The following is a 14,648-nucleotide window of genomic DNA, read 5'->3' on the forward strand; positions in this document are numbered from 1 at the left end:
TTTTCTTTAATAATAGCCCTATTCCGGGTGGGCCCCCAGCTAAGTGGACCGCAACAAAGTTTTTATTGGGATTTAATTGATCCTGTGGTTTGTTCCTCCGGGAGGCCGAGGGCAGGGCACAACTCTCGGCCTTCCCAGGCCGGAAAAGCGGGCCGTGGGTGCAAACACACTTGCTTCTGCTTCCTGGGAGCCACCGCCTGGTCCGGCTCTCTGGCACCGTTGTGTAGAGCAAGAGTGACCTCTAGTGGCACAGGGGGAAGCAACATTGGAATAGAGTCGGAACTAGGAGGTGTGCGGGTTATTGAGCAAAGGAAGATGAGGTAGCCTAAACACCACCCCCCCCACACACACACACACACGCTGATTCTTATTCGCTCTCTTTCTCCTCCCTTTCCCCCAACCCCTACTCCTTTCCCTCCCTCCCACCCTCTCTCTCATCATTTAGCAATCCAGAAACAGACTAGAGCCAACTGGTGACGTATCTAGGCCTGCACATGTCATGCTCAGAGCCCAGCCTCTGACTTTCCAGTCCAGTGTCTTTCCATATAGGTTGTAGTTCTGCCACCCACATATCTTTATCCAGTCCTTCTTTTATTGAGCATCTACTGTGTGTGTTGGTGGACAGCAGAGTGCAGGATGCATAGGACAGACACATGGTCTTCTGTCTGTCTGGTGGAGAGGCTGACAAGCAGTCAACAATCCCAATACTGCGTGATAACCGCTGAGACCTGGGAAGTACTGAGTAATATGGGCATATTTTTGAGAGGCATCTGATATGGAGGACGAATAGGAGTTAGCCAGGAAAAGGAAGCTGGGAGGGGGAAGGAGTGTGAGAAAAGGTCTTAGGCAGAGGGAACATGCACAGAAACTCTGAGATTAGAAAGATCGTGACTGGAGAGATTGCAGCACAGAGTGAAAGGAGATGGTGGGTGGCAGGGAGCTAGAATGAGTAGGAGCTAGACTGAGCCTCCAAGGGGCTGGAGAACTACGTAAGAGGCTTTGCTTGTGGGGTCTCGTAAGGACTTTGGACAACATTCTAAGATTAGCAGGAAGCCACTGAACGTTTAGGTAGGTGAATGTCATGATCGGATTTCTTTTTGTGCAGGATCACTGAATTTGACATTAAAATCTGCCTCAGGCGAGCTGTTAGGCTGTGGGCCACCTGCCTGAAAATGCTTAAGTTCAAAGGAATGTTAGAGTTCATCTAGTCTATCTTACAGGATGAGAAATCCAAGCTCAGAAAAATCACTTTTTCTAGTGGCTGAGGCAGAACTGGTTATCTCTGTCCTTTCACCTCCCACTCAAGGCCCCAAATATGCCAACCAGAATCAGACACTAAGTCCCGAGACTGCTCCCCAAAATGCACAGGCTTCCCCTGTCTCTGTCTCCACAAAAGTCCACCCAGAGCTAGGTCAGAGTCCAGCAGTTTATCTACAGGACTCAGAAAGGGCATCCTCACTAGACTTGCTACCGAGACCTCAAAACAGTCAAAAGCTTGCTTCAGTATCTATCAAGAACCATGACAAGACATGAAGACCAGAGATGATAGACAGGTGGTGGGGGAAGGAGGGTGACCTGGCCAAGGGACTCCCACAGAGACCTGAGGAGCAGAGGGCTTGATTCCAAATTGAGACATTGAATTCCATTTCAAATAGCATGCAAAATAAAGAAAACAACTTTAGGAATTTCAAAGTAACTCAGACTTTATAAAAACAGATGGTGATAAAACCCAGTTGTCCTAATATTTGGATAATTTAAATGCCCTCAGCAGCTAGGGAATTAAGAGAAATAGTTCAACATAGACTGGATCATTTAGCATTTGGTTTGAAAAGCCATGGTTGGTAAGGAGGTCCCAGAATATGATGGAAATATGATGAGAAGTTTTCAAAGAAAGAAACACGATCCTGGTGAGTGCCATCTGGAATTGGAGAACAACATGAAATAGTAGAAAGAGGTGTCAGGAGGCCTGAATACGAGACCTAGCTATGTGACCTTGCCCAAACCACTTAACCCCTCTGACCTCATCTCAACAGTAAAGTTACAATAATACTAATTATAATTATAACCTTGCCCTATGTACCTCACAGGGCTCTTTAGCAATCACAAGGAAGGCTAAATAAGACTACGGTGAAAGGTACAATCTAAGCTCTACCCTTTATCGGCTGTGTGACTTAGGTGAGTTTTAGACGCCTCTAAATTTCGATTTCCTCATCTGTAATATAGAGATGCTAACACTTACGTCAGTTGGTAGTTGTAAGGGCTAAAAGCCATAGTCAAAGTAAATCATAGCATAATGCGTAGATGGTGCTTGACAATCCGTGATTTTATCATTAACGTGATTATGTTTGCAAATTTACAAATTATTCAATGCATAAAATGGAAGCTTGTAATATTAAGCTTGAAATGACTTCACTGGAAAATAGGATAAATATTAAAAGAGAAATGTAAGCAAGAAAAATAGAATGGAGGTAGTAAAGCACACGGTCCATCTTTATAATGAAGGGACTTTGTAGATAAGGACCTATGAGGACTTGAGGTCTCACGAAATTAACTCATATTGGCTTAGCTAAGAGATGGTCATATAGATCTTTTTTTTAAGGATGAAAAACACTAACAATGATCAATGGCCTCGTGTCAGGTTGGGATAAGGTATCTAGTGAATGACTGGAGAATCAGCCATTATTCAGGTCTCAGCTAACATCTGAGAGCCACTGAGAACAAGAGTAATTGGTATGTTAATGAAATCTATAAAGACACTCAGTGAGCCTCCAAGAGCTGGAGAAACTCGACTCAGCAAGACCAGAAATAATGCAAAAGAGCCTCAAAAGTCCATTCACTTGTTCAGAAAATATTTCATCTCCAGTCTCTGCCAGTCATCTTGTTAGGCACCGAGGATTTAGGGACGAAAGACACGATCCCTTTCCGCACCAAGCTCACAGTCCAGGGAGGGACAGGGTGAGTAAAACACTAAAACCCCATGAGGTGCTTATAGGTAAGTTTTGGGTACAAGAGAGCCCAGAGGTAGGGCTCCTAACCCAGGGGTCAGAGAAGGTTCCTCAGAGGGAGCAACACCTGAGCAGGCTCTACAAGGCCCGAAGTAGTTAGTGCAACAGAGGGAGGTCCATATGCAACCACCTGGAAGCCGAACTGCAAGTCATTTAATTTGGTCTTGCTGGGACAAGGGCGCTGGCCTCTTCAAACGTAGAAGGGTTCCTTTGTAACGTCAACAGATGTCATGGCCCTTACACACTGTAGTAATTGTCCTTTTAAAATTCCTTTTTTGAAAAAAGCACAAGATACCCTCGTACTCCCAAAAAAATCTTATTGGGAATTTTATTACAGTTTTAAATCAACTTGTATCTTATTAATCCCAACAGTGTCTGTTGGCATTCACATTTGAAAAATATTTATTATACTTTTAAATAAACTTGAGTATTTTATTCCCAACAATATCTACTTACATTTTCATTTGAGAGATATCTCATCTATATGCGAGACTTAACAATGTTTTATTGTAAAACAGTCTTCATTCATGCATATATTGATGAAATCTTTATAATAACTGCCAGCTCATCCCACACCCACACCCAGAGGTCTGTGATGCACAGTTAGTTAACATTGGAGTAAGAATACCGGCAGGATCTGAGACTGGAGAGGTAGCTGGAGCTGGGCGTCATTGTCCATATTCAAGTGGACATGGTGGGGATTTGGAGAGCCTGAAGCAGTGAGGCAACAGATTTCTCTGTCGACAATCTGGCAAGCAAGGGGGTGGGGTCTAAACTACAATAATAGCAGTGAAAGGAGCAGATTCAGAAAATATTAAAATGTAGATTCACCTGGACTTAGTGACCTTAGATATAGGAACAGGGAGAGAAGTCTCAGATGACTCTCAGCTTTCTGGCTTAGGTAATTGGACAGATGGTGGTTCCAGCACAAAGATGAAAAGGCAGTGAAAACAACAGGGTTTGAGTAGAAGATTTTGACTTTGGACATAGTGACTCTGATGTCCCTATAGAATAGCTAAATAGGGATACACACGTGAGAAGGATCTAGGCTAGAGATACAGGTTTGGGAAGCATCTGACATGTGGATAATCAAAGTCTCAGATGTGGGTAATATCACCCGGGGAAGTACATCATGTGAGAAGAGAAGATGTCCAAGGACAAAGCACCAGGAACCCCAGCATCTGAGAGGCAGGTAGAAGAGAACAGTCCCCCTGAGATGGAAACAACATGCAGAAATGAAGGAGCAAAATTGAACACAGGAGCCAAAGGAAGAGAGGACTTTAAGCAAAGAGGCATGAAACTTGTCAGTGCCACAGAACAGTCAAGTACAAGGATTAAAAAGTTTACCCATCAAAACGGCAAAAGAAAAGAAAGAAGAATAACAAAAACACCATCTCCCACTTATATGGCTCATTATGCTCTCTAGCAAGTTAGTGGTCAGGTTCCTAGAGTTAGACACCAGTCCAGAATCTTGTCAATGCTCCTGGTTCCACACACCTGTGCTAGCTTTTTAACCAACCAAGAAGGATGTCAGCATGAGGCCTGTTCCAAAATAACGACTCATTATTAGTATAGAAATTAAAAGGCTTGCCTATCACACTTAGTTTTGCACTTCCCAGAACCCAAAGATGCCAACACTCTGGGATCCTCTGAATCTAAAAGGGCATTACCTAATTCTGTATGTAAGAGGGACCATTGAAGGTTTTCAAGTAAAGAAGTGGTGTAAATTTGAGTATGCTTTGGAAACATTCATTAGTATTATTGAAATTGCATTTGACAGTGCATAGGTCTGGTTGTTGGATAGTCACACCACCTGAAATCAAATAATGAAGATATACTGTGAAGACAAGTCTGGGCTTTCTTTTTTTACAAAAAAAGCCTCCTCTCCTCACCCTGCCTCCCACTCTAGTGAGTAGTCCGTCTTCACCAGAGAGGGTTGCTCGAATGTGGAGCAAAAGCTCTTTGCGTATTTGGTGAGGTCGTATTTGGTGAGGTCGACACTCGGCTTCAGATCTTTCTCACCCCTGCACCTCCCAGAAGCAGGCCTGACTGTCCATGGAGGAGTCCCCTCCTCACTCATTGGTTCCTTAGTCATACCAACCAGAGGAAGGAGGCTGCCCGCTTTGGCCTGTCAGATCTGAACTGGGCCCAAACTTACTTGTGCAGTCCCAGGCCTGGAGCTGCTTCTCTGCCTCACTCTCCATTGGGAGCAATTTACAACACACTTATCTCTGGGAACTCACTGCTCTATTGGGCATGGGTCTGATTATCTCTCTCTAAACCTGTTTATCACTCACAGCACAGAAAGAACACTAAACAAAGACCTCTGTATAAATTTCTAACACTTAATTCTCTTTACAGCTCAGATGATATCACTGCAATGCTATCACACTGGAGGTTGGGCACAGCCCAGAAACTGCACTATGCAATGTTGATTTTCTGAGGGTAACTCACAGCCTTTTTTCCCACTGGTGGCCTGGTTCTGGCCAATTCTACTGACCCTTAAAACTGAGCTTCGACCTGGGTACATGGCTATACAAGTCACTCCCCAGTCAGGAACAGCTGGGAAGTTGTCTGGATTCTGTACCCCAGGCCAGAATCAGGATGTACCACAGGATGAGTGGTCTGCTGCCCTTCACTCTCTAAGCGCACTACGTATGTGGCTCCCTTCTTAGGGTTGCAGATGCGGGGTACACAGGAAGAGTGAAGCAGGCAAGATGGGTGAATTGTGATACAAATGCTCACTTTATCACCTCCTTTGTTGTGTTGCTAAAATAGAAACATCCATTGAATATTAGGTATGAAAACTCATTCTTAGATTAGAAAATGTAGAGTTGTTAGGTATGTTTGTCCTTCAGAACATATACAAGTAATATGATGTCAATTCTTTAATCCGTCAAATAAATTAAAAATGTGAGTTAAGTAGGAGATTTTTAAAATTATTTTAAGCATGTGCATCATTCCACTGGTAAAAACTCTTTAAGTAGAAAAGTTAAACTGACATGTTATTCTGATTTTCAAAAAAATAGGCTTGAGACACTTTTCAGCTTCTGCATCACAGAGACTTGTCACTTGTCTAAATGATGTGTCTGTGGAACTGAACTACCTATGTTCAAAATCCTGGCTCCCAGACCTACAAGCTCTATGACCTTGGGCAAATCACTTAACACCTGCAGGTAGTATGGGATAATGACTGTTCCTTCCTCAGAGTGTCACTGAGATGTTTGAATTCATTATTAAAATAAAGCCCCCAGGTGAGAGCCTGGGCATAGCAAGTGTCAGTAAGTGATAGCTGTGCACATATCAGACAGGCTGGCAACAGTCGGGGGGCTGCCCAGGCTTTGTTGCGTGGCTCCCTTATAATGCAATGATGAGTCTCGTGCCGTTTTTCCTCACCATAGGTCAGTGCAGCTGAACGGCCAGCCTTTAGTGATGGTGGACGATGGGACTCTCCCAGAATTGAAGCCCCGCCCCCTGCGGGCTGGCCGGACATTGGTCATCCCTCCAGTCACCATGGGCTTCTATGTGGTCAAGAATGTCAACGCTTTGGCCTGCCGCTACCGATAAACCACTCCCACACCCACAAGGTGCCCCCGGGCCAGCTGGACTGCTTTCCACTCCTCCGCCCCAATAGTCTCCTTATTTTTCAGACATCTTCTTAGCATCAAACCAGTCCCTGCTGCCACATCCTGCTGGAATCAACACAGACTTGCTCTCCAAAAAGACAAATGTCATAGCATGAGCTTAGCCTACGTAGGTCACATTCACCCCAAAGGAAAATGCGGACATCATCTGTACCTATATGAGGATGAAGGTATGTGTGTAGAGCTGTATGTATCCTTGTGCGCGTACCATGAAAACAAGCTCGCAGCACACTCCCGGGACAAATGAAACAACCACCCATGATGCCGGTCACACAGCAGTAGAACTCCACACCCTCACCTGTGGCTGCTGCCCTCAGCAGAAGATGAGCAAGAAAAAAACCCTGTGGACCTTCAAGAGCCCGATCCTCTTTCAACTCCTTTCCTTTGCCTGTTCCCCGCTGTTGCCCTGGGTTTCCCATCAGCTCTCTTCCCAGAAGGGAGCAAGTGGGTGAGTTAGCACTGGCCTGCTGGGTGAGCTGTTTATGTAATTTTCCGGCTGGTGTATATGAGTGTGTGCCTCTGGGTTTCTGACAGTGGCATCAATCACCAGCTATGCCTCTGGGAAGCGGGTGCTTCAAAAGTAAAATTGCAATCATACTCCAGATTTTGTAAGAAGGTTCTATTCCTCTGTGAATCCTGATTCCCCCAGGGTTGGAATGGGAGTCAGGTAACAATATTCATTGAGTGGAGGGCAATATATTAGGCACCACGAAAAGTAATCATCATTTGTCATGTGGCTGTGAAGGAGAGACTTTTAGTACAAAGAGAAAGCACACCAAACTACCATGACACATGTACAAACACACACACACACACACACACACACACACCCCAAATGAACAAAGCCAATAATTAGACCTGCCTTAAATTTGAGAGAATATTTATTAAGGGTAAGCCCTTAATGGTTACATTGACCAAAACCATTAAAAAACAACAACCACAACAACAACAACAAAAACCAGAGGTGTAAATCAAACGTCCTCACTGTAAGACACAACTAACCCCAAACTTTATTCCTCTTCCCAAGTAGCTGTGTGCCTCTCTATGCATTTACTAGGCAGAGATTTAATCTGGTCATTAAATTTGGCCAAGTCCCTCCTGTCCCAGACCAGCTTATTTGAGCACTGAACAAAGCTTTCATTCTGGAAACAGGTCTGCTGGGGAAACCGTGGAATAGTAGGTGAGAAGCTCCCAGGGGGCAAGCGGAGTGAGCCAAAGTTCACGGTGAGGACCTTCTGTATGATGCAAGGGGTATGTGGGTCTTTGCGAACCATCCACGACTAAAATGACTTTCTCTTCTGTGGATGTGATTTTCTTTGTCAAGATAAGTGAGATAATGATGCTTTTTCAAAAGAAGGAGCTATTTGACAATGTCACAGGGTTCCAACTAAGAGAATGATACAATTTCTGCTGTCGTGAAAGGATAGGAATGGAGGGGAGGGGCAGGGTCGCTGGGGCCAGAGGCCAGGGAGACTGCCGAAGATGCCCAGGGAGTCCACGATTAGGGCCAAGTCTGCAAAGTGAATGGTAAGGGGAGAGACAGGAGGAAGTACAGCCAGGAGAAGAGGTAGAGGATGCTCAGTGCGGAGAACTGGAATTTGGAGAGGGACATCAACAGGCTGTTTTATGTGTAAGGAAATTAGTCGACTTGGTTTTGACAGGTTTGTTATTAGGTACAGAGGAATAGCACACAGGAGGAACAGCAAGAAAAGAGGAGACTAAGGATTGGTTGGACCCAGTCAGTGGGTGGCTCAGTCTGGAAGCATCTAGAAAGAGAAGAGCAGCGACAGGGCTACCCAGAGAGGCCTCTTCTTCTCCAGAAGCAGGCGCCTCCCCCTGAAGCTTCAGCTCTGAGAGGAGCAGAGAGAGAAAGGAGGGGAAGGGAGTGGCAGAGGACAGGCCAAAGTGAGGGAGAGATCAAAAAAGAGAACTGAGAGGCTAAGAGGTTGTTTCCCCAAACTTTTACAAATTTGTGCAAATATCAAAATCTCTTCTGTATACTGGTGCAGGCACAGCTGCAAAGCCCCTTATAATAAATAACAAAAGTAACCAGAGATCACAGCAGTCACAAACTAGCCCTGGGCTAGTTTGCTCCACATAGGTAGAAGCCCCTGAAAGAGTTGCTGTCATTATCCCTGTTTTTCTGATGAGGCTTAGAGAGGGTCCACAGCTTGACCTGGGTCACCCAGGGCAATGGCCTGCTGAGCTCAGAATAATCCAGTCTGTTCGTTTAACCACCAAGCTCAAGGGCTGCCCATTCACAGACTCACCCACTCACCCTTTCAAAGGTTCTGCTAATTCAGTGCAGCCGGGACCTCCAGAGCTCCATTTGGACACACTTTCTGTAAATGAGTGTTGACTCCGCTAAGCCTCCACACATGCAGTATATAGGCAGCCCCTGCTTCCGTTGTCTTTCTCTGTGTATTAAATGCTGCTCCTAAGAGGTGTGTTTTGTTTTTTAGTTAATGAAAAGGGAGAAGGGAATCGCCGAAATTTACTTTTGGTGTCCTGCAGTTCTAATTTTGCAACCGTCACGTGGAAGAAATCTTTGCATTGTTCAAAGGAAACCGAGAAATTCACTAAAACGTCACATTCCGTAGTGGTTTTAGTTCAGGGCATCTGTTCCAGATTGTTCATTTTGGGGTGGGAGTAATGACCAAATAAGTGGGAGTGGGTTGCTTCTTATAATGGATTCCCCTATTACACACTCCCCAAAAGACAACCTGTAGCAAAATTCAGCATCGCAATCTACATCAAGAGAACAGCTTGCCAGGCTGGGCCTCAGAACAAAAGAGCTCATCCACCAGCCTCCCCAGATCAGATGTTTCACCTAAAACAAGACATGGCCAAGATAATCTAAAACTTAAGAACTACTTTATTTTAAACCAAATAATGGAAGTGCTTATTTGAAAGCGTGATAATGTATAATGAGAAGTCCATGCCTTTTGTTGAGATGATTTTCTGTTCCTTCTGCCTCTAGGAATGATTATCTTTCTCCTTTCTTATCGCAAAGGCTCAGAACAAATTCTCATTGTTATGTGGAGAGAGTGCCCCAGTTCTTCTAGTGCCCTGAAAAAGCTGCAACTGTGAGATGTTGGCATTATCTCCAGCTGGAGAAAAGCTTGAAAATACCAGAACTGGGCTACAATGAGACAGAGGCCTGGGACTCCCAGAACCGCAATTCCCGAGGGCCCTCTGCAGCTCCCAGCTCCTCCCCAGCAGTTGGCAATCCCTGGGTAGATGGGCCTTAGGCTGGCATCTCTGACAGGGCAGAGGTTGTTGGTGGATTCTGCCCAAGAGGCCCCCACTGGCTCTCGGCATCAGGGAGCCTCTGCAGCCTCCTGGGGTGGGGCAGCAGGGAGGACCAGAAGGACTGTGAATTGCTGAGCTGCCACATGGTCCATGCCACACCCAGCATCTACAGGTGTGCTCTACCACAGGCACTCAAGGCCCCTGTGTTTGGGATGGATGCAGCTGCAGGATTCACCTTGGAAATCCACTGAGACCAGCTTTATTTCTGAAAACAAAAGGGTAGTGTTTAATTTTTGCAGAAGCAAAGGTGAATCAGGTGGATCCCTCTGAAATAAAAACTCTGGACAGGGAAAGACTTTAAAAATGTGGAATATCAATAGAGCAAACAAAAATAATAAAGACATGGTTTGGAGAGGGCAGGGGAAGAAGGAGCATAAGCATTTATGTAGCATGGCTTCTCCACATCCCTCCATCTCCAACCTCAGCACCACTGCCCAGCGTGGACACTTTCAGTCGCTCTTTTCCACTCACTTACCCGCCAGTTCCACAGTCTCGCCTCTGCCAGCCACTCTGTTCCCAGCCTGGAGCCCACTAAGAGGGAACTAAGTTTTGATTGTAGAAATGTTTGCTGTCTTTACTTAGGATGTACTAGAATTGGAAATAAGATAGCAAGGGGTTCTCAAAGAGAAACAGTTATTATAAGGCCCGAACGACTGGCACATTACAATCACTGCCTCTGAGTTCTACTAACAGGAACACAGCAGCTTCTGTTCCTTCCTCTCCCAGTCCTGGCTAGTAAATATTTGGGGAGGACCGTGAAGTAATTTTCCCAAGACCATGCAGATAGAGTGGCAAACTGAAATTTGAACCCAGATCTGTGGGGTTCCAAAGCCTGCTCTCATTGCACCATGCTCTCTCTCATTGGACTGATTGTGGCCAACTTTTTCTCATCTATGTGTTGTCCACAGCTAGCTTTCTTAACGACCTATGTGTGCCTACAGAGAACCCTAGCAGTGCCTTCCCCCAGGACAGTTGATCTTGGGTTTAAGGAAGCCAAGTAGTAACTCTGATGAGCAGTGAATCAGGCTGTGACCAGCTTTGGCTGTAGAATTTTGAATTCAGGCTCATTTTGGCCCACAAGTGGCTCGCCTGGTCTGTTCCGCTCCCTCTGTTTTTCTGTAGAACAATTTAAAGGGCCACTCCCATCACCACCACCCACCACAGGTGATAATGACTCTTGATATTCCGTCCTGGAGGTAAGTGGGAACCCCTCAGCACCCACACATGTACCATCTTCAGAACACTGCTCCTCCTCCCTCACCACCCTGAAGTCTGGAAGTTTCTCTTCACCCTCCCAGACTAAATAATAAGTCCATTAATCATTGCCCCACGGGTAGTATTTGCAAATCTCTCTCTAAAACAAGAAAGCCAAAATACCAAAAGACAGCAAATTAGAGCAGCCCCCGAGAGCCCTGAGTGCATTTGGGAGGAGCTGACCAAGTTCCAAACGCCTGGCTGGTAAATGAATCCCATTGTCCCATGTACCCAGCAGAGAAAAGGGCGCCCCTCTTTACAGCCCCTGTCATGAACATTACTCTTCTAATTATTATTCATGAACATATTCTAGGATTCGTTTTCAAGTTGTAAATGTTATGTAATAAATTATATTTTTGGAAAAAAGCAAAAAGAAACCTTAGTTTTACTCATCTGGAAGTTGGCAAAATGAGTGCAGGGACACCTCCCGGGAAAAGTTTCTTCTCTGTACAGGGGATTTTAGCACGTGTTAATATTTTCTTCCAGAAAACAGATTATATTAAGGTTTATATGAGTCTGGTGATTGCAGAGAGTTTGGATCCATGAGGTAGTTTATATTTTGAGATAATGATTTGTAAGTAATAAAATGTGAATACGCTCACTTCCTGTTCTCAGCGTGTTCTGTGGGGAGAGGGAGGCCCCTGTTGTCCGTGCTACGCCTGATCTCAAGACTGATTGCCTGATGAACTAACACATGCTGGGGATCTTTGATTTCATGGTATGCTGCCCTCTCCCTCTCCTGTCTCCCCAACAAGCTTTCCTTCAAATATTCCAAATGGAAATTAAATTTTATCAATCAAGTTAGATGTCATTGTCTATCTTAGTTAAAATAACTGTTAGCTGCAATCATGGGCAAACCTCAGAATTTCAATGGCTTAACACAACTGAAGTTTATTTCTAGCTCATAGATCACTAAAATTCAATTGGTGGGAATGGAGTAAGGTGTACAGAGGTTCTGTTCCATGTAGTTCTCTGATGTGGGTTCTCTGCCATCTTCAGCACTTGGCCTCCAAGACTGCTATGGGCACCACCAAGATAGACCATATCCTAGGCTATCAATAAATTTAAAAGAATTCGAGTCACGCAAAGCATATTCTCTGACCAAATGGAATTGAAATAGAAATGGACAGATAACTGGAAAACCTCCAAATATTTAGAAATTAATATCATACTTCTAAATAACCCATGGATCAAAAAAAAATCAAAAGAAAAATTAGAAAGCATTTTGACCTAATTGAAAATTAAAATATAACATATCAAAAGTTGTAGGTGCTGATAAAGCATCACCTTGGAGGAAATTTATAGCAGTAAACTTCTTTGTTAGTAAAGATAAAAGGTCTCAAAACAATGGGTCAGTTTCTACCTTAAGAAACTATAAAAGAAGAGCAAATTAAATCCAAAGTAAACAGAAGAAAGGAAATAGTAAATATCAGTACAGAAATGGGTGGTATAAAAACCAGAAAACCAGTGAAAATTGATGAAACCAAAAACCAAGATAATCAATAAAATCCTTAATGTAACCTGAATCGTTCTAAATTTATTGAACAGAGAGTCCAGAAATGATCTACACATATATGGTCAATCTATTTGAGACAAATGTGTCAAAGTAATACAGTGCAGAAAGGATATTTTTTTCAACAAATGGAGTTAGAAAAGTTGGACAGCTATGCAAAATAATGAATCCTGTCATGCCATCTCACACCAACTCAAAATGGAATATAAACAAATGCAAAATCTAAAATTATAAAACTTCTGGAAGAAAATAGAGGAGAAAATTTTTGTGATCCTGGCTCAGCAAAGACTTTTTTAGATGGTACACAAAAAAGCACAAAGATTTATGTTCTTCGAAAGTCACTGTAAAGAAAATGAGAAGGCAAAGCCACAGGCTGAAAAAAAAAAAAGTAAAACAGGTATCTGATAAAGGATTCGTATTCCAATACATAAAGAAATCCCATAAATAATAAGAAGCAAGACAATCCAATTTAAAAATGGGCAAATGATTTGAAAACTTTAATAGAGAAGAGATATAGATGGCATATAAGCACATGAAAAGAAGTTGCACATTATTGGTCATTAGGAAAATGGAAATGAAAAGCACAATGAGAGACCACTCTAGTAGGAGGCACCTACTAGAATAGCTAAAGTTAAAAAAGGACAATATCAAATGCAAGGGAGGTTATAGAACAACTAAAACTCTCAGTATTGCTCAGGGTGATGTAAAATGGTGCATGCACTTCAGAAAATAGTTCACCAGCCTAATATAAACTTAAACAGGCACTTCCCATACAGCCCAGGCATCCCGCTCTTAGGTATTTACCCAAGTGAAATGAAAACTTATGTTGACACAAAAATCTGGACATAATTTAAAATAGATTAGTTGGATTACATCAAAATTGAAAAGAAAACTTTTGTGCTATAAGTGATACCATTAAGTGAAAAGACGAGCCACATAATGAGAGAAAACTTTTTGCAAATCATACATCTAATAAGGGACTTGTATCCAGAATATATAAAGAACTCTTACAACTCAATAATACAAAGACAGTTTTAAAACGGGCAAAGGATTTGAATAGACATCTCTCCAAAGAAGATAAAGTGGTTGCAAAGCACATAAAAAATGCAGAACATCATTAGTCGTTAGAGAAAGACAAATCAAAATCACAATGAGCTATCTTCACACCCACTAGAATAGCTAAATCAAAATAGACAATAACAAGTATTGATGAAAATGTGGAGAAATTGAGATCTTCATACATTGCTGGTGGGAAATGGACTCCTAGGGGCAGTAAATAAACAGCAATGTATCCATTTGATGGAATTTATTCAACCACTGAAATTCATACTTACGAAGAGTTCGACACGAGAGAAACATGGTGAGTGAAAATAACAGGATAAAGAGTGCACAGCCAGATGATCTCAACTGTGGGCTGGAGAGAGAGGTAGGTACCTGTGCTGTAGAAGGAGAGTTGGAAAGTTTGGGCCCTAGGTGGGCTGCCAGGGGTAGGCAATGAATGGGGGAAGGGGAGGGGAAGTGATGCTTTATCTACAAGTGATGGAGGCATTAATTCTTGTTCCCTGCCTTTCCCCAGAGGGTGCTCAATCTGCTGTTCCCCAGGCAGTCCCCAAAACGCCTCCCCTACTGGGCTGCACTCGAAGCTCCCAGGAGGCACCATGGAACTGAGGGGTGATTTGGGTGGGGATTTAGTTCCTTCCCTGACCATCAGTTCCCCCAACACCATCAGCCACTACGAATACACACGATTAAAGAATATCTTGCAAACACAGGTTCAAAACAAAGCCCATATGTGTATTCCCCTCTCTGCCTAGATGGATTAAGAATCCTTAAAAAGAAATTCCAGCGTAGGCCCTCTAGTGGAAACTGGCCCTTCAGCAGCCTGTCTCCTCCCCAGGAGTCCAGGGGAACAGGGAGCTC

General features: G+C 43.6%; 1 protein-coding gene across 3 annotated transcripts in view; it reads left to right on the plus strand.

Moving 5' to 3' along the window:
- HPSE2 (heparanase 2 (inactive)) overlaps nt 1-7,680 on the plus strand; it is a 538,231-nt gene extending 530,551 nt beyond the window's left edge. For all 3 annotated transcript variants that reach the window (XM_006925894.1, XM_006925895.1, XM_006925896.1), the window contains one exon: nt 6,407-7,680. In XM_006925894.1, coding sequence (XP_006925956.1) covers nt 6,407-6,572 — 166 coding nt within the window. In that variant the 3' untranslated portion in view covers nt 6,573-7,680. The remainder of the gene's footprint in view (nt 1-6,406) is intronic.
- The last annotated feature ends 6,968 nt before the right edge of the window (nt 7,681-14,648 follow it).

The sequence above is a fragment of the Pteropus alecto genome, unplaced genomic scaffold, assembly GCF_000325575.1.
Source record: "Pteropus alecto unplaced genomic scaffold, ASM32557v1 scaffold88, whole genome shotgun sequence".
NCBI classification, from domain to species: domain Eukaryota; kingdom Metazoa; phylum Chordata; class Mammalia; order Chiroptera; family Pteropodidae; genus Pteropus; species Pteropus alecto.